This window comes from Schistocerca gregaria, chromosome X (genome assembly GCF_023897955.1).
Source record: "Schistocerca gregaria isolate iqSchGreg1 chromosome X, iqSchGreg1.2, whole genome shotgun sequence".
Taxonomy (NCBI): Eukaryota; Metazoa; Arthropoda; class Insecta; order Orthoptera; family Acrididae; genus Schistocerca; species Schistocerca gregaria.
In genome coordinates, this window is record NC_064931.1 from 572,777,375 (window position 1) to 572,798,225 (window position 20,851).

The following is a 20,851-nucleotide window of genomic DNA, read 5'->3' on the forward strand; positions in this document are numbered from 1 at the left end:
GATAGTTCCAACAAATTTTGTGATCTCCTTCTGAAATATGCTAGTAATATAACCTAGCTTCATTTCCTTAGGTATTATGTTTGCATGTAATATTTTGTTGAATAACTGCGTCATTAATTTCACAACTTTGTTACCACCACGTTTCAAAAACACCAGATTAATAACACCTGGTCCAAGTGATTCACCATTCTTATGAGTTCTTAATACTTTTTTTGTTTTAATATTCCTCCCATTCTTTTTGTTATCAACTGTAGATTGGCTTTGTGTTCCGCCTATTGTCAAGTTCCTTTTACTACTGACTACACTTCTTTTGCTCTCCAAAATCCCAGGTTACTATTGACATTTGCATATGTTCTTTCCCATGGTTCATTCTTTGCTATCCTTATATTTTTCAACTTCATTCTTTTTTTTTTCCCTTATATATCGTCCTTGTTTCTTCCGATTAATCATTCAGCCTCTGAATGAATGAATTCCTTTTTTCTTACATTACTATCTCTATCTCTTCTGACCATTACTCTGCTCTCTGCTTATGGTGTACTAATACTAATAATACTAAGCAACTATTTGCTCAAATTATCATTTCATCCCCCATGGTTCTTCTACCAAATAGTAGCATTTCTACCAAGGATCGACTGCAGCCTCACTTTTAGGATATCTGGCTCCATATTTAGCATATTTTTGCCAATTATTTTTTCGTATATTTTCATTCCAATGTACTATGCAATCTGTGCATAAAATTTTAATTAGTGTGTGGGAAGCATATAATTGTCTTGGTTTCTCATGTTGCATATACGTGGCTAAAATAATTCTCCTGAAACAATTTTTATCAGCAGTGTAAGAACATTAAAATTTTGTAAATGTGTAGGAAGAGAACAGTTAGGATTTGTAATTTCTGAAGTAATGGCTGACAAGATTTTTTTTTAATCTGTGCCATACATATGTATCTGACAACTTTCTTCAGCAATCTCTGTGTTTGACATATGCTGTTAAGACTTTCCCAGAAAACTATACTATACCTAATGACAGGTTCCAACTATGATATGCTATTTTTGTGTGCCCACATTAATAGCATTTGCTAGTTCTTACATTGCAAATACAAAACTCTTAAATTTATATTAAGTAATATTCATATTCCGGCTTAACTTCTTGTTCCCATTTAGTCCAAGGAATCTGATTGTTTCGACAAGTTGGTTGTTATGTTGTATTTTAAGTTCCACATATTTGGGATGTTTGCTTTTCAAGATACAATATAGGATTGTACAATGTCCTTTTGTTGTCTACATTTCTGATGGCAGTGAGTTTATTCACACAAAATTCTTTTATGTGCAATATTTCAGTGGCGTGGAACTCTAAAGCAGCCTGTTTGAGTGAGGTATTTAGCCTAAAAAGGCTTATACTTCTGACACCTATAGTCACAAGTATTTTGCCACTGGTGATGGGACCTCTCTTATATTTTCAGTTCTCCCTCGTACCTCCACCTTGCAGTTGCCAGTGTACATAATTAGTACCTACTAAATGCTTCAGCTATACAGCTTATGAACAATGGCAGAGCATAACTTTTTTAAGCTTTAATTCTTTTGAATTTACAGGACAGATCGTAGCAACGGAAACTTGGGAGGAGCCAACTGCTGTCACATTAACAATGTTAGCGATAGACATATGTTCTGTAGAATTGGTTCTTTATTATGCTACTTCTGGGAAATGGCAGGGGCTAGAAATAACACTGTGACAAATGCGTGGGTTTACAGCAGCGAGCCGAGGAAAGGGCTCCTGCTCGTAGGCGGAAGATACGAATACGAGGGGTAGAAGAACTCTCGTACCTCTCCCGGTTATTTCTTAAACCGCATTTCTTTTTTTTGTTTTCTGTTTTTTCATGACAGTTTTTGCCCCCTCTTTGTGCCTGCGTCCATGGCTAGAGCCTATCTCGCCACCCCCTGGGACGGCCCTGCTTTTTTTAGCTTTCCGCTTCATTATGACATAAAACACTGAAAAAATCCAAATATCAGCTGCACCGATCCTTGACGGTATTGTTTAGCACGTAAGTAGGCCTAAATGGTTTATTGAAGGAAGAAATCAACAAACAGCCGCCGTGTTTCGTGCGACCAATTGCATTTCCCCTTGAAGATTCGATTGTGTACCTCGGTTAAATCATAATGAAAAAAATTCGAAGTTTGAGAATTCAGGGCGTTGTAGAACGGCTCCTTTTTTCCTGTCCGTACACTGAAATTCAGTGACTGAAACTGAATACTAAGGCAAGGAAGTGACATTTATAGTACTTCGTGCCTCCCTGCATGCTTCATACGGTTGTTTGCACATTATGTATATAAATACATAATCTGGCTGAATAATACTTTGGTACGAGTAAAAAGCAAGTTTATTTTTTGTTGACCTCGAGAAATGTGTCCCTCAAAAAAGCCAATTCCATTCCTCTTGTACAGAGGGCACTGAAAGCTACTCTCGTGTAGGACGCTTCAAACATGGCGCCATAATACTAGTTCCCGCCCCGTATACGAGTGTTCGTGTTTGCAAACAGTGCTGATTGCTTGATTTGTTGTAGTATTGCTTAGTGCATAGTGTGTCGTTGTCTTCTGTTGTCCGGTGCTGATGACTCTTGTGCCTGTCAGTGGCATTTGTTGCGGGAGATATGGCTTTTCGTGGACGTAAATAAGGTATGTTGTTTTGATAATGCTACATGTTGTCTTTTGACACCACTTCGACGCTGGATAAACAGAAAATGGTTTAGTGTTAAGGTAAGGAACATTGTGCACCATTCGTATTTCGGTACCTGCAGATGGTGTTTACCTGACCGCCCAACAGCTAATGTGTTCACGGTCAAAATATGTGGCAATGGACAAGACATCGTAAACAACAGCAGACATATGTGTCTGTGAATTAATTGTTTGAAATATTTATAAAATATGTTTTTTTATGGCTATTATACCGTTATCCACGATGCTAGAAATTACCTAAATTTGTATCGTGTTTCTAAAACACAGGAATACCTTGCATACTGTACTAGTAACTATTCAAATAAATTACACACGCTTCATTACCGTCACCTTGAAATTTATTGGATTATCTTGTAAGTTGTTGTGACTACGCTACAGGAATTTTGTTTGCAACAGAGACCATGCCATTGGGAACAACTTTATGTCCTCTGACGAGCTTTAATCATGGACACAGGTTGACTTTCAGTACAGCACCTAAGATGTCTTTAATTGTAATCTATTATTTAGGCGTGTAATCTGCAACAAATTCTCACATCTAATGTGATTCAAGGTCTTGATATGTACTTCAACAGAGGCTCCATAAACAAAAAATTCGTGTTACCTCATAGTATAATGTGTGATTTTATTTATCATGGAAATCATAAATGCCTCTCTCCAAAGAGAGTGAATTCAGAATTAACACTTCCCATTCATTTCCATGAAAAGCAACACTACAAGATACTTAACAACATTTTAATCTGAGTGAAAAAAGAAGAAGAAACTGCTGCTTAGACCTAGTCGTCACTTCGCCAGTGCAAGTATGTCTGATCGGTGAGAGCATGATTCTTGAAACCTGTAGCTGTGTACTAACATTGCTTTCTTCAGTGTTTTATGCTGAATAAATAATAAATATAGGGCCTAACATACTTTTATTTCTAGGCTGTATCTTCTGTAATGAGGAAGAACCTGTGTGTGTTCATGATAATCGAATTCACCCATCATTTACTTCAGACAGAAGTCTGGTTTGTATGCTGGCCACTTAAGATTGACCAGTATACTACACAGTTTCCATACCAATATGACACAATTTTGTTTTGAGTTTGCTCTAAAAACTTTCTCTCAATCTTTAATAGCACCACGACTCATTTTTCACAGCTGGTGGGTTTGGACAGTTTCAAAGAGACTTTGAAAGATACAATTTTATCTTTCCCAAAAGACAACCCATGTAACTTGACTTGTCAATGACTGGGTTCTGAACTTTGCTTTGATGGTGAAACGACAATGTACAAAATAATTAACTGTGATTTTGACAGTAACTCGTAGTTGGTACACGACAAACTGCCATCAGTCATGAAGTTGCATAAAAAGAATAGGAAAAGGATAGATTACTTCTCACCACATGGAGGAGGGACCGAGCTGCAGACAGGCATAATGAAAAGATGCTAAATCATTAAGTTTCCATAAAAAAGGGCCCTTCATTCAAAATGGAAAACACACACACACACACACAGTGTTACTGTCTCCGGCTGATGGCAGACTGCACCTGCATCTGAATCGTGCGGCCATCTGTGAAGGGTGGTAGGATTACATAAAAGTTTTATTGGTACAGTCAAGTGTGAAAAAGATACGGTCCTAGACAGTTATGTCACATGCAGCCCTAGGAAACAAATCAGTTATTGAATTACTAAAGAATGATGTGATTTTCAGGTGTGATCAGATTCCACAAAGATAAAAAAAAAAAACTGTTTGGAAAGGGGAAAAAATGGATAATAAAGACAGTTTCAGGCTAATTCCCCCCTTCCCGTCCCATCCCAAGGGTTTCAAATATTTCTGAGAAGGCTATGTATCAGGGAATACTGTAGTAACACATCTTGGGCTTAAATAATGATTTGAAGGCAGTAGGTTTATTCTTTGGTGTAAAGAAAGCAGTTGATTGATTGGGTCATGTGCTATGTTTTTGTGTAGACTGTAACATTGTAGAATCGCTGAAAAGCTAGTAATGCTTCATTTTATAACCAGCAAATCAGAAACAGAAGTTTGTTCTCAAGTGTTACCAAACTTCAAACAGATTTGAATCTGCACCTGCACTAGCTTTATCAATAATATTATTCAAAGGCTGTATTTTGAAGGGAAATTGATGGGTGTTAAGTGAAGTATCTTGTCTTGCATGCTCCAATGCAATCTCCTCAAATTATACCATGTGGACAATTGTTTCTTAAGACCTTTGGCAAGTTCTCTGACACTTGAACAACCCAGTTTCTTGTAAGGCTCAATCAGCAGCACTAACTCACTTCTATTTGAATGGCAGTTTTCAGTAACTTTTTTCTGTATGTGTGTTTAGCTTTCTCCCATATGCATCCTGCTCCACTGTATATGAGGCACATGTTCTGTAACAAGTAATATATCGTGCTTGACAACCAGCAATAAATTGTGAACTGTGTTGAAATTCATAGTGGACAGGAAAAAATCATAGACAATTGTGTATTGTTTTTCTATGTAGTGCCACCAGTGTCAGAGTGACAGGCATTTGTTGTAGAAGAGTTCTTGTAGAATGTAAATACTTGAGATTAAAGTAAAGGAGATCATTCACAGAAGCGCAGAAGGGTTGAGTTGTTGATAGGCACACCGAGAAGAAAGAAAACAGGCTAGCTTTCAGACTTATCCTTTGGCGAGCTAGAGTGTACACACACACACACACACACACACACACACACACACACACACACACGTGTACATAGATACTCTACAAGCCACCTTACAGTGCATGGCGGATGGTACCTGTACCAGTACTTGTCATTTCCATTCCTGTTCCACATGCAAATAGAGTGAGGGAAAAGATAACTGTCTATATGTCTCTGTATGAGGCCTAATTTCTTATATCTTATCTTCGTGGTCCTTATGTGCAAATTATGTTGGCGGCAGTAGAGTTGTTCAGAAGTCAGCATCAGATGCCGGTTTTCTAAATTTTGCCACACATGCCTGTGCTCCTGCATGGTGCTGGCTAGACTGACGGTGCCAATGCTGTTTTGTGGCAGGTGGGCTGGTTGTGGTGGGGTTAGTGTTAGATGTGATGGGTAAATGGAGATGAGGTGGGAGGTAAGGAGAGGGACTGGGGGTGGGTGGCCAGCAGTTCGGAGGGAGGCCAGTTTGCCATCTATGAATGCAGGACGGAGGGGTGTCAGGTATAGTGGTAATGACAGTGGGAAGCAGTGCACACTGAAAGCTACATGGGGACATGAATTGTCAGGGGGTGACAGGATGGAGGAGGGGGAACTATTGGGTGGAGGGTGTGGGTACAGTGGTTGCCTGAAATTGAGACCAGGATGACTACGGGTGTGGAGGATGTGTTGTAAGGATAACCCCCATCTGCATAACTCAAGAGAAGCATGTGGTAGAGGGCAAGTTCCATATGGCTCAGGTTGTGAAGTACCCTTGGAAACTGAGCATGTTGTGCTTAGCTTCATTTTGTGCCACTGGGTGGTCAATTTTATTCTTGACAATAGTTTTTTGGCGGCCATATATCCTGGTGCACTGTTAGTTGGTAGTCATGCTGACATAAAAGGCTGTGCGGTGATTGCAGCAGAGTTGGTATATTGGTATATGACATGGCTACTTTCACAGGTGGCCCAGCCTCTGTGGGATAAGATAAGCCTGTGAAAGGACTGGTGTAGGAGGTTGTGGGTGGGTGGATTGGGCAGGTCTTGCACCTTGGTCTGCCACAATGATATGATCTGTGCACCATGACGAATGGCCACTGCCATACTGTTGTCAAGAACGAAGTTGACCACTTGGTGACACAACATGTAGTTGAGTACAACATGCTCAATTTCAGTGGCTGTTTCACAACCGGAGCCATCTGCATGCTTCCCTACACCAACGTCTTCTCTGAACTTTGCAGATGGGAGTTATCCTTACAATACATCCTCCGACACTGTAATAATTGTGGCCCCAGTCTCAGGTAACCCACTTTCCCTGCACCTTCCACCAAAAAGTTTCTCCTTCCCCCATTGTGTCAGCCCCTCCCAATTCATCTCCCCACATAACCTTCAGCACATGCCACTTTCCAATGGCCGTTTCAGCCATACCTGCCACTCCTGCCTCCCTCCAAACTGCTAGCTCCATCTCTCTCCTTACCTCCCGCCTTCCTCTCCCTGTACGCACCCCACAAGATACTAACCCTGTCACAACCAGCCCATCTGCCACAAAATAGCACTGGCAATGTCAGTCAGGTTGTGTGCGTGTTTGGCAGTCATGTGTCTTACTCACATAGCTCATTAAAGACATTATATCCCCTGCAGTATTAATTTCTGATCATTGGTACATTTTCTCAAAATACCTTCTTTATTATCCTCTATCATTTATACAAGTTTGATCCAAAATCAAAAGTTAGCTGCCCAACAAAATAACACCATCAGAATGATTGCTTGTTATATTAAATGAACACTTTCAAAATGGCAACCAGTACTAAGCTACATTCCACCCTCTCAACAGCTGGCGCTGAAGATCTTGCTGTCGTGCGCCCAAAACCCCTCTACTACTACTACTACTACTACTACTACTACTACTACTACACTCAACAGCAACACATAAATGCCCCCTCACTGACAAGTACTGAAAGATCATGGATAGTAAAAATCTCTCAGTCCATCAATATATTGATGGTTCAAAAAAGAGCTGACTGTGCTCTAGATGACCACCATCAATAACAGCTAGGATCAGCGTGGAAGATGAGTTCAATCTTACTGATAGATGGTCTCAAGAATGGAGTGGACAACAAAATAATAATATGCTGTGTATCATGCAAAAACCACAGGGATTTGTATTTCCATGCAAAACGTGGTCAGTGCTTAACAGAATTAGAATCCATCTTGGCAAATGTGCTTATTTTTTACCCAATTGAGATAAGCAACCATCCCCACTTTGTGATTACCACAGACCATCAGACACATCACAGAAGAATGCCCCACAAGATCACACAATGGTAGACCAGGAGACTTCCTGCTGGTGACTACTATGTATTCTTTTTCTTCAATGTGTCAAAAAGCATACAATAAATAAAAAGAGTGGTCTGAATGATCAGTGGTTACAGTTTGTGAACTTTGCTCTGGCTGGTTGCCTCACATTTAAAATTATAACTCTGTTAACCTAGTATGTATACCTCCTCATGAAATTTGTGGTTAATAATATAGACATTCTAGAGAAACTGTGTGGCTTGGCAGTTCAGTGTCCCACCCTCCATTGTTCAATCCCCTGTCGCTCCAAATTTTTTTGCTCTCAGTTATCGCTTCATTCAACCCGGCCAATAACTTTTTAATGTGAAAAATTCCAAATGTCAGTGTGGCGTGGAGTTCATATTGAACTTGACATCTTCCTATAACTTGCTGGAAGGAGGCAATGACATACCAACTCAAATAGCTCAGTGCCTTGCAAACCAGTTCTACATTAAAATCAATCATTGTCCTGATGATAATTGTACCTTACTTTTAACAGAGAGACTGCAGCATGTACTCAGTGAAATATTGACAGAAAATTGGTTTGGGCTGAGACAACACTTCCTTAACTATTGAACATAAATGTATGAACTATTCTGTAGGTTCCATTTCTAATCATGTTCCTACAGCCTAAAGAAAAGTCATATAAACCCCAGACTTTAAAATAACTTAAGGAGTAAAGGTAACAACTTACTGAAAATTTGAGGCACTGAGTCAGTAAGCATATGAACGAGACTGAAGACCTAGGCTCTTCAAAGCTGTAGATCATGTTTGAGAGTCTTTTATTGAATACAGTGCACATAACCAGTTTACTTAAATAAAAGTCCAGTGCACAGTACAAAGTCCAGACATAGTCATCAGTGACCAGCAACTGAAAATCCAGTCCACGCAGAAACCCTAAGCAAGTCCTTTGACCTAGCAATAGTTGTTGGAGTAGTGGCCATATCATAGCTGTTGAACATCAGTAATGCAAACACACAAATCTGCTGGAGATCACTACAAGTATGCAGAACAGGGCATCCTCCAGTGGTGTGATCCGCAAACCATGTCTCTGAAATTGCTGTGGGGGTCACTGATGGATATAGCAGAATCCATACACAGTATTCCAAAATTGTCACATGTGTTTTGATTTTGAACATAATGGAATAGGAAAAGTTTCTCTTTTAGCATTACCTGTGCAAATTTAACAACAAAAAGTCAGAAAAAAAACTCTCCCCCCCCCCTCAGCCCCTCACACATACACAACATAGCTGTATGTTTACAATTTTATGACTATAGTCTTGTTAACAAGTGTGAAATTTTAAGTCATTTGTGAGTATTTATTAGACATATTGTTTTGATGCAGGTTACCCAGTGATGGCAGAGCTGATACAGGGTCTGAGGGCAGCTGATTCAAGTGGAACTCATCAGCTGGATCATTACCGAGCACAACTTCGTAGAAATGCTGCATTGGAAGAAGTGCGTGGTCCAGTTGTAAGTTAACATCTATTTCCTACCTCTTTTTTTTATATCTTGCTGTCATTTGTAATTAATGTTAACTGAATTTTTTCTGCACTATGATAATATTGTTGCATCTCTAATGTTCCATTACGGTCCAGCATAATTTGTCTTAAATCTCAATACCATTTTACATGAAACTTATCTTTCCAACCCCATGTCTCTTCATGAATGAACCTATATAAAATGATATGAACTGTGGTGTTTATTGTGTAGGTTTAATTTAAATGTTTGTTACAACCAATAATTTTTGTCAATGGCAATTCCATTTTTCACCCTGGCTGGTATAAAATCATTGTTATTGTACGCTATGTTCAACTGATTTTGGCTGTCAGCCATTTGGATGCCATCCCTTACCTCTTGTTCCCCGTGTTTTAATCTGCAGCCACTTATGTTTTCACATAGAATTTGGAATGGAGTGCCATTTGCAACAGCAGGTTTATCAAAAAAGACTTAACACTTCACACTGAAAGCACATATTGAGCTGAACTGATTGCATCAGTGGTACGTCTGCCGATGGCAGCACAAAAAGTATCCAGATAACAATGACTGAAGTTTGTTTATCAGAGATTAACACATTGCGTACCAGCTGCTGCGCTGCGGTTATTGTTGCAGTTCCTGGCGATTTTTGTAAGATGCGTGCGAAGTGAGTGCATCTTCCTTATGTGCACGTTGTTGCACTTACCGATGTCTGATGCTGATGAAATGTGGCAGACATTTTTGTATGATGATGTAATATTCTTGAAAGGGTAATACCTTTGGAACCACATGCCGTTGTGTAACAGTACTTCACAAAACTGGCAGTAGTACCTTGTTTCACTTCTTTTACAATGCGCTGCACAGACTCTGGAACATTGGGCTGGTTATTTCTTTTTTTCATTTCCCACAGTAGCCGAATAGTATATTCTTTTGTGTTCCCTGCCAATCAACCAAGTGGCTCTTTAGTAGTGCTCTTTTGGTAGGTTGGAGGGCTTCAGTTTCCTCCACAGTTGCTGCGCCAACTTGTTGATCACTTGCTCAGGCTCCTGCAACTTCTTTTAGGAACAATAACATATCTGTTTTTAAATAAAATTTGGGTTTCTGTACACTTTGTGTGCACTAAACAAAGCACAATTTATTATAAACAATTTCTTTTTCCATTTGTTGGTTTTCTACATTATCTCCCGATACGAAAGATATTAATCAGCTCTGTCCATGCCTTTCATAAATTTACTGTACATCACAATAAATTTTGGTTTCAGTATGATTTCCCAGTGTCATGCTCTTTTTCCCTGTTGTAAGCATGGATGTATCGTGGATTGTTGTTATCATTCTCAACTCCCTTTTATCTTTTCATACCTGCAGTGAAATGTCACCTTTGTCTTTGAAATGTAGTGTCACTGTTCTTTAGAAATTTTGCTTCTGTTTGTAGACCCTGAGGGAGATGTCTGCTGATTCGTATCATATCACAAACTCTTTCTTGAAGTATTTTGGCAAAAGCTGTGCTGTTATGCTGCCACATGCCAATGTGAGATGAAAGTGCAGGGATAATGCTCTCTCAAAGCTTTTTCCTTCCCCAGTGTATATTTCAGGGTTGGAGATATATCCACTTACACTTTCGCAAGCAACAGAAACAAACAAACTGTTGTGACTCGCCGATCTTTCAAAGTGCCGCCGCACAGTTATGCGCGTCCTCTACATGCGGCACTGTCTGCCAGCCATGCAGCAGCAGCGCCACCTAAGCGGCCAGCCAGCCAGCGGCCGCTAGACTCGGACTCAATTATGATTTGACTGTTAAAGTGTACACACGTCTTACTCTGTTTACTTGATCTGTATGTATTGCGTCTTCCTTGAAATATATTTGTTCAACTTGAAGTTATAACAATTGGCAACGAGGAAGGGATTTTTCTTTTCCATTGTTGACCCCCGTGTTTCCATGGCTACTTTAGAGCAACTTTTGCAAGGTCTCATAGAACAACAAACGCTTCTCACAAATGCGGGACGTGTCTCATCGTTGTCTCTACCTCCTTGCGACGAGACGGCGGAAGACTGGTCTGATTACGAAAAACGTCTTCGACAGCACTTCTTGGCATTTCATGTCACGGATGAACAAAAATGTAAGTCTCTGTTCCTTTCATGGATTTCACCTCAAATGTATCGGTTGTTGTCGCAATTGGCTCCTTTGAAAGATTCTGCATCTTTGTCCTTTGCTGAAATGTGGTCACTTCTGTCCCTCTATTTTCAAAACCAGGTGCATGTGGTAGCCTCTCGTGTTGCCTTTTATCGTTGTCAAAAACAACCGAATCGCGCGTGGGCTGCTGAACTTCACGGCCTCAGTAGAAAGTGTCAATTTGTTACTGAAGTTCACAAAGAATCCTATGCCGATTCCGTGGTATGGGATGCTATTATCCAATCGGCGCCCGACAAAGAAGTTAGGCAACATGCCCTTCAGTTGGCAAATCCGACTCTAGATGAAGTCCTATCCATCGCTCAGTCTTTTGAAATTTCTCGCGCCGCTGGAGCACAAATAGAGACATGGGGCAATGTCAGGGAAATACAACCTCTGTGCGATGTTGACAAAGTGTGTGGCGTGTCCCTGCCGACTGAAGTGGCCGCAGTATGCTCCCAAGGGCAGCATCAGCCTAACGGTAAACAAACCTCTAAGAAACTGCAGCAAAACCCACGGCAACGTCTTTCTTGTCCGCGGTGCTTTACAAAACATTCACGAGAAGATTGTCCACAACATTGGGCCATGTGTCACAAATGCAAAAACAAAGGGTCATGCGACATCTGTTTGCAAATCCGACCGCATAACCCCCTGCGGGTTCGGGGGTTAGAATAGGCCCGCGGTATTCCTGCCTGTTGTAAGACGCGACTAAAAGGAGTCACAAACTTTTTGGCCTTATATGATGGTCCCCTGTTGGGTTTGACCTCCATCTCTCAAAATTTTCCGAAGAGCGAGCCAATTGGGGAAGGGCACCTTACTTGGTGTATTGTGTCCATCTTGCGATCAGACCTTTCGCCAGCTTATACACCGTTGAATTGCAGTCCTGTCCGCTCTCCATCTCTTGGGCATGAATCTGTTTCTGCGTGCAGATTGCACCTTGCACTGTGCAGTGCCTCTTTCTGCACCAACGGCAACCATGGACCACATGTTACCTAATATCCAGCAAGGTAGCCAGTCCGTTGTGGTGGGGCCGCCATGTACCCTGTTGGTTGTAGCCCCCTGACAACACAGGGATCACTCTACTGATGCCTGCGCCGTTAACTCCCCATGTATGCCAAGGAGTAGATGCCTATCCAACTGGGGTATCGGGACTCCCGGCAACGGCCGTCCTGCCAGGTGGCTCTTGCCGTGGCTGGGTGGCACCTGTGGGGAGAGCACTTGGTCGGAGTAGGTGGCATCAGGGTGGATGACCCGCAATGAAGCGTGGTACATCGTCTCTCGCTGGTGGCCAGCAGTCTCTAAGCGTTCTCGGGCTCAGTTTAACGCTTAGAAGTACGATCCGAAAACGTTCCCCTCCCTGGCCACACCGTGGGAGGAACGTAAGTCTCAGGATGGCAGTAGCAGTTATTCGCCCCGCTTCTTAGTTTGTACGAGGGTTGATGGGGAGTCTTTTCTCTCCACAAAGCCTCAGTTCTTCGTCGAGCATTTAAAGGACAAGTTTATGGAGGTGGAGGGCTTGTCAAAAATGCACTCTGGGTCAGTCCTGATACAAACGGCATCCTCTGCCCAGTCACGACGGTTACTTGCTTGTGACAAGTTGGGGGATGTTGCCGTTACGATCACACCCCATAAGAGTTTGAATATGGTCCAGGAAGTTATTTACCATAGGGATCTTCTTTTGCAGTCTGATGAAGAGCTGCGCGCCAATTTAGAGCGCCGAGGTGTTGTACATTTCGTCTGGCATGTTCATCGGGGTCCGAAGGAAAATCAGATTGCTACCGGTGCCTTCATCTTGGCCTTCGAAGGGGATACATTACCGGAAAAGGTCAAGGTGATGGTCTACCGATGTGACGTTAAGCCCTATATCCCTCCCCCGATGCGGTGCTTTAAGTGCTGGAAGTTCGGCCATATGTCTTCTCGCTGCACTTCCAGCCTCACATGTCAAGATTGCGGACGCCCATCACATCCCAATACTCCTTGTGCCCCGCCTCCCATCTGTGTCAACTGCGGGGAGCACCATTCACCTTGCTCGCCAGACTGCCGAATTTTCCAGAAAGAGCGTAAAATCATGGAGTACAAGACCCTGGACCGACTAACCTATACTGAGGCCAAAAGGAAATACGACCGACTCCATCCTGTGAGAATGACATCTTCCTACGCTGCTGCTATGACACCTGTGCTAGCCCCGTCTGTTTCTCCAATTGTGGCCGGATCGACGAGTAGTACAACTCCTCCTGCCCCCTCACCAGTGGGGGGCTCTACCCACCAGGTTGTTCCTGTGCCACCTACCTCAGGAGCAACACCATCCCACCCATCGTGGATGTCTGTCCCCACTTCTAAGCCGGAGAAGTGTCCAACTTCTTCGGCTTCTCACGCTCGCAAGGGGTCCCTTGGGTCCCTCCCTTCCCAGGTTTCCGCCAGAGAGAAGGCTGACGACCGACAGTGGTGTAAGTGCCCGCAATCGGCTGGTCGTAGGGCTTCACAATCCTCCTCCGTCCCGGAGACTGAATTGGTGAAGCCCTCCCAGTCGGTGCGACCCAAGGAACGGCGTGAGAAACCAAAGAAGGGCTCTCAGCCCAAGGAACTCGCGGTGGCAGCCAACCCACTGCAACCTTCTAGCTCTACGTCTGAGGATGCGGTGGAGATTCTGGCGTCCGCTGAGGACCTCAATCTCGCCGGTCCATCAGACGCCATGGAAAGCGCTATCACAGGTGCTAAATTGGAGGCAGCAGGTGACCCAGCGGCGTAATCTCCCTTCCCAGTCCCGTCACGCCTTTCTCAGCCATGGACAACACAATCCTCCAGTGGAACTGCAGCGGTTTCTTCCACCATCTAGCTGAGCTCCGCCAACTTATCAGCCTTCACCCTTTCCTCTGTATTGCTCTGCAGGAAACTTGGTTTCCGGCAATTCGAACCCCCGCCCTCCGTGGCTACCGGGGTTATTATAAGAACCGGGCAGCTTATGAAAGGGTGTCTGGTGGCGTCTGCATATATGCCCTAAACTCTCATCACGGCGAGTCTGTACCTCTCCAAACACCTTTAGAGGCTGTCGCTGTTCGGGTGTGGACGCCACAGGCTGTTACCGTCTGCAGTCTTTACCTTCCACCGGATGGTGATGTCGCGCAGCATGTCCTGGCTGCTCTGATAGCCCAATTGCCGCCACCTTTCTTGTTACTGGGCGACTTTAACGCCCATAACCATCTGTGGGGTGGATCGGTGGCAACAGGTCGAGGCGCCATCATTGAGCATTTATTGGCGTAGCTCGATCTCTCGATATTAAATGATGGTGCCTTCACACACTTCAGTGTGGCGCATAGCACATACTCCGCCATTGACCTTTCGATCTGTAGCCCTAGCCTCTTACCGTGTGTCCAATGGAGAGTGCATGTCGACCTTTTGTGGTAGTGACCACTTTCCGATCTTTCTGTCACTACCACAGCGTCAGTCTTCTGGGCGCCCTAGCAGATGGGCTCTGAATAAGGCTGACTGGGACTTGTTCTCCTCCACTGCCGCTATTGAGCCTCTCTCTAACGATGACATTGATGCAGTGGTTCAATCGGTCACCACCGGCATCATTACTGCCGCCGAATCTGCCATTCCCCATTCTTCTGTGTCCTCTCGGCGGCGGACTGTGCCTTGGTGGTCACCTGAGATCGCTGAAGCGATTAAAGCTCGCCTGCGGGCGCTCCAGCGTTACAAGCGACATCCCTCAATCGAACACCTTATCGCCTTCAAACGGCTGCGTGCGCGAGCCTGCCGCATTATCCGTCAACGCAAGCAGGAGTGCTGGGAGCGGTACGTGTCCACCATTGGCCTCCATGTCACTCCATCTCAGGTCTGGGCCAAGATTCGCCGCCTCTATGGCTATCGGACCCATGTCAGCGTCCCTGCGCTCTCACTGAATGGAGCAGTTTGTACTGACTCCGACGTCATTGCAAACCGCTTGGCAGAGCACTTTGCTCTGAATTCCGCTTCTGCCAACTACCCCTTGGGCTTCCGCTCCATTAAAGAGCGGATAGAACGTCGGAGTCTTTCTTTTCGCACCCACCATCCTGAATTGTACAATGTTCCATTCAGTGGGTGGGAATTCCGCAGTGCCCTCGCCGCTTGTCCTGATACTGCTCCTGGCCCAGATAGCATCCACTCTCAGATGCTGAAACACCTTTCAGTGGACTGCCAGCGACGTCTCCTCGACCTTTACAACTGCATTTGGGTCGAGGGTGAGTTTCCGTCACAATGGCGGGAAAGTCTTGTTGTACCCATTCTGAAACCAGGGAAGAACCCTTTGGAGGTGGACAGCTACCGTCCCATTAGCTTCACCAACATTCTTTGCAAGTTGCTTGAATGGATGGTGAGCCGGCGCTTGAATTGGGTCCTGGAGTCTTGGGGCCTTCTGGCTCCGTCTCAGGGTGGGTTCCGTAAAGGCCGCACCGCCGCCGACAAGCTGATGAGCCTGGAGTCGGCCATCCATACTGCCTTTGCCCGCCATCAGCATCTGATCGCTGTCTTTTTCGACACGCGGAAGGCGTATGGTACGACATGGCGTCATCACATCCTTTCTACGCTTCATGTATGGGGCCTTCGGGGCCCTCTACAATCTATATCTGCAATTTTCTGTCGTATTGTACCTTCCGTGTGCACGTCGTGGCCTCATATAGTTCCTCCCAAGTCCAGGAGAACGGTGTGTCACAGGGTTCTGTTCTAAGTGTCTGTCTGTTTTTAATAGCCATTAACGGGCTCGCTGCAGCCGTGGGAAATACTGTCTCCGCTTCCCTGTATGCTGACGACTTCTGCCTTTACTACAGCTCTATTGGCATTGCAGCTGCTGAACGTCAGCTACAGGGCGCAATCCGCAAGGCGCAGTCTTGGGCTGTAGCGCATGGTTTTCGGTTTTCGGCAGCCAAGACCTGCGTTATGCATTTCTGCCGGCGACGCACTGTTCACCCGGAGCCGCGGCTTTATCTTGACGGCGAGCTTCTTACAGCGGTGGAGTTACATAGGTTTTTGGGGGTGGTTTTTGATGCCCGGTTGACTTGGCTGCCTCATATTCAGCAGCTTAAACAGGCGTGTTGGCGGCATCTAAATGCTCTGCGATGCCTGAGTCACACCAGGTGGGGCGCCGACCGATCTACTCTCCTACGGCGTTAATCCAGTCCCGTCTGGACCATGGGAGTCTGGCTTATGGCTCAGCATCCCCATCTGCGATGCGGGTGCTGGACCCAATGCTACACAGCGGCATACGCCTTGCCACTGGTGCCTTTCGGACCAGCCCTGTGGACAGCATACTTGTGGAGGCAGGTGTCCCTCCACTGCGGTTACGACACCAACATTTCCTGGCTGCTTATGCTGCCCATGTTTTTAGCTTTCCCGGGCATCCAAATTATCGTGTCCTGTTCCCGCAATCAGTCGTCCGTCTGCCAGAACGTCGGCCCCGGTTGGGTTGTCCGATTGCCGTACGCGTCAAACAGCTTCTCTACGGGCTTGGGTGTTTCCCTGTACCACCTCCTCTCCGGGCCCCTCTGCGTACACTCCCATGGTGTGTGCCTCGCCCTTGTCTTCGGCTTGACTTGGCACAGGGCCCAAAGGACTCAGTCCCTCCGGTGGCCTTGTGACGCCGCTTTTATTCCATCCTGGCCATGTATCAGGGCTCTGGCGATGTCTATACCGACGGTTCGATGGCTGCTGGTCGTGTCGGATATGCACTAACTCTAGGGGCCCATTCTGAACAACGTTCGTTGCCGGCTGGCTGCAGTGTTTACACTGCTGAGCTGGTCGCCATCTTTCGTGCCCTAGAGTATATCCGCTCCTGCTCAGGTGAGTCCTTCGTTATTTGTAGCGATTCCCTGAGCGGTTTATGAGCTCTTGACCAGTGTTTCCCTCGTTCTTGTCTGGTGATGGCTATCCAGGACTCCCTGCATACTCTTTCCCATTGCGGCAGATCTGTGGTCTTTGTTTGGACCCCGGGCCATGTTGGGATACCCGGAAATGATACTGTTGACCGCCTGGCGAAAGAGGCCACCAGCGCACCATCTCTGGAGATTGGCCTCCCGGCGACTGATTTGCGGGCACTATTACGCCACAAAGTTTTCGATTTATGGGACACTGATTGGCGCAACCTGCCCGTGCCAAACAAACTCTGCCGTATCAAGGAGACGACTACTGTGTGGCGGTCATCCATGCAAGCCAACCACAGGGAATCAGTCGTCCTTTGTCGGTTCCGCATTGGCCACACCCGACTCACGCACAGTTATTTACTGTGTCGTGAGGATCCCCCTCTTTGTCGTTGTGGGGCGTCCTTGACAGTGGTCCATATTCTGTTGGAGTGCGCCCTTTTAACTGTGCTCAGGAAGACTTTTGCGCTGCCTGATATGCTCTCTGCGCTTTTATCTGACGACTCTTCCGTAGCGGACATAGTTCTGCGTTTTATTCGGGCAGGGGGATTTTATCGCTTCATGTAAGTGCGTGAGTTTTTGTATTGATTCTGGCCTATGGCCTACGATTTGTCTGATTTTTTTCATGTTTCTCAGTGGTTGGCTTTTCCCTTTTTGTTTGTATGGTGGGCCAATCACCGTCACACTCTGTGTGATTTTAGTTCGTCTTGTCTGGTCTTTGTCTACGTTTCTCTTGTTCTGTGTCGTCTGTCTTATCGTCTGTTGATCGTTTTTATTCTCTGTGGGTGTTTTTAGTATTTGGAAAAAGGGACTGATGACCGTAGCAGTCTGGTCCCTTTAACCCCCACAAACTAACCAACCAACCATCCGACCGCATACATGATGTTCATGAACATGATGCTGATTCTGATTCTGTGTTGTCTGTCAATTATACTTCTTCCCTTTCAGGGAAGTTATTCCTCACTGTCCAAATACTTGGTCGAGATGTTCACATGCAGCTGGCTACTGGTTCTGCCACCACTATCATCAATTCTCAGATGTATCTTCCGTTCGGTTCTCCAACCCTATCACCTGTCACTAGGCAATTACGTACTTACAGAAGATTTCTCTCTTGGGCTAATTTGATGCTGAGGTATCTTACAAATCCGTCGTTTGCACTGTTCCCATATTTGTGGTCGACCATAGTACCGCGGAAAATCTATTTGGTTTCGATGCCTTTCGCGTTTTTGGGTTCTCCATTGATGACTCTGTCAATATCATCTCTGATGTTATTCCTTATGCTCAATTGGATCCCTTGTCGATGACGTTTTCATCGCTTTTTTCCTCCCAGGTTAGGCCGTGCAAACGAATTTGAAGCTCATATCACGCTCATATCCACCGCTCGGCCTAATTTTTTTCAGGCTCAGCCTATTCCTGTGGCCCTTGGTGATCAGGTCAAACGGGAGCTGGATCATCTCACTGCTTCAGGGGTCTTGCTTCCTGTCACTTCCAGTGAGTGGTCCTCTCCTGTCGTTGTCAGTGCTAAGCCAAACCATGATATTCGTCTCTGTGATGATTTCAAAGCCACTGTAAATGCTCAATGCCTTATCGACACTTACCCTATGCCTCGACCTGAAGAATTGTTTACTAAACTTGCTGGAGGCCAGTATTTTTCTAAACTTGACCTGTCGGAAGCTTATCATCATCTTCCTCTCTGCTTCCCGGCAGTTTCTGGTCCTTAACATGCCTTTCGGCCTCTATCAATACCAATGATTTCCATTCGGGGTTGCCAGCACCCCTGCTCTCTTTCAGCGATTCTTGGAACAATTATTGCTCACTGTCCCTGGGTGTATAAATTACCAGGACGACATTATCATCACTGGCTCCACCACTGACAAACACCTTCAAAATCTCCGCATGCTTTTTCATGTCTTACAGACTGCCGGTCTTAAGTGTAATCTTCGGAAATCAAAATTTTTTCAGGCATCTCTCTCGCACTTGGTGTTTCAACTCTGTTGGGATGGTATTCCTCCACTTCAGCAAACTGTCACTTCAATTGATGCCTTTCCTCGCCCTACATCTGTTAAAGAACTGCAGGCCTTCTTGGGGGAAATAGCATACTATCGCAAGTTTTCACCGTGTGTTGCTTCGGTGGCTCAGCCGTTGCATTGCCTGTTGCATAAAAACATGCCTTTCCACAGGTCCACGTCATGCGATACGGCTTTCCAGAAATTGGAGACTATGCTGAAACAGGCCCCGTGCCTGGCTACTTATCGACCTGGCCAACATCTTGTTCTTGCCATGGACGCCTCTCAATAGGGGGTCGGTGCAGTCCTTGTGCACCATTTTTATGACAGTTCTGAACAACCCATTGCTTATGCCTCCAAAATGCTGTCGGATGCCCAACAAATGTATTCTCAAATTGGAAAAGAAGCTTTGACCATTATTTATGCTGTTCACATGTTTGGTGTTTTTTCTCTATGGATCCAAATTTCATCTTCTTACAGGTCACAAAGCACTTGTTTCCTTGTTTTATCCATCAACGTCACTTCCCGACAAGGCTGCACACCGCCTCCAGCATTGGGCTCTTTACTTGTCTCGTTTCAATTATGAGATTCATTTCCAGCTGACGGCTCAACATGCTAATGCTGATGCACTGTCTCGCCTTCTCATGGGTTCTGATCTGGCATTTGATAGGGATGAACTTTCGTGTTTCCACCTGGGTGTTGCCGAGCAGTGGGTTGTGGACGGGTTCACCATCACCGGGGACCGGCTGGCGGCTGCTACGGGTTCTGACCCTACCCTCTCCCGTGTTTTACGCTGTATTCAGAAGGGTTGGCCAGATCATCCGTCCACTAAGACTATTGATCCGTTGCAGAACTACTACGCTTTGCGTTACCGCCTCGCTGCTAGGGATGGTGTTATCCTCGTTTCCACCGAAAATGCTTTGTCTGCGTCTTTGCGTGTTTCGGTCTTGTGCCTCCTTCACCAAGGGCACTGGGGTGTCTCTTGCACAAAATCTCTGGTGCTCTGTTATGTGTACTGGCCTGCCATTGACTCTGAAATCGCACACATTGTCGCTGCCTGTGGCCCTTGTGCGTCACAGGCCGCCGCCCTGAAGTCATCTTTGTCACCGTGGCCTTCGCCTGAGAAGCCCTGGAAGCGCATTCATGCTGACTTTGCGGGACCTTTTTTAGGTACTTATTGGCTACTCGTAATTGACACCAACTCTAATTTTCCTTTCATTGTCCGTTGCACCTCGCCTACCACCGCAGCAACCACAAGTGCTCTCGCCCGCATTTTTCTTTGGAAGACCTTCCCTCTACTCTTGTTACTGATAATGGTCCGAAATTTGCCTCTTCCGATTTTGCGAATTTTTGTGCCCGTCACGGCGTCATGCATGTCAAGGCCCCTCCATTCCATCCACAGTCAAACGGTGAGGCTGAACGACTGGTCCGCACATTTAAGGCTCAGATGAAGAAACTCCTGTCTTCTTCTGCTGATGATGGGCTTCTCCAATTTATGGCTTCTTACCGTTTCACCCCCATGGGTGACCACAGCCCGGCGGAGCTCTTACATGGCCTACAGTTGCGCACGCTACTTCATCTTCTGTGGCCTTTTCACTTCACGGCCGTGGGT

General features: G+C 45.3%; 1 protein-coding gene across 5 annotated transcripts in view; it reads left to right on the top strand.

Annotated features, from left to right (window-relative positions):
• Window positions 1-2,443: 2,443 nt before the first annotated feature.
• LOC126297526 (mitogen-activated protein kinase kinase kinase 1-like) overlaps window positions 2,444-20,851 on the top strand; it is a 159,097-nt gene continuing 140,689 nt past the window's right edge. For 3 of the 5 annotated variants that reach the window (XM_049988431.1, XM_049988432.1, XM_049988433.1), the window contains exons 1-2: window positions 2,444-2,669; window positions 9,045-9,172. In XM_049988431.1, the coding sequence (XP_049844388.1) occupies window positions 9,056-9,172 (117 nt within the window). In that variant the 5' untranslated portion in view covers window positions 2,444-2,669; window positions 9,045-9,055. The remainder of the gene's footprint in view (window positions 2,670-9,044; window positions 9,173-20,851) is intronic. The other 2 variants (XM_049988434.1, XM_049988435.1) reach the window with 1 other exon arrangement.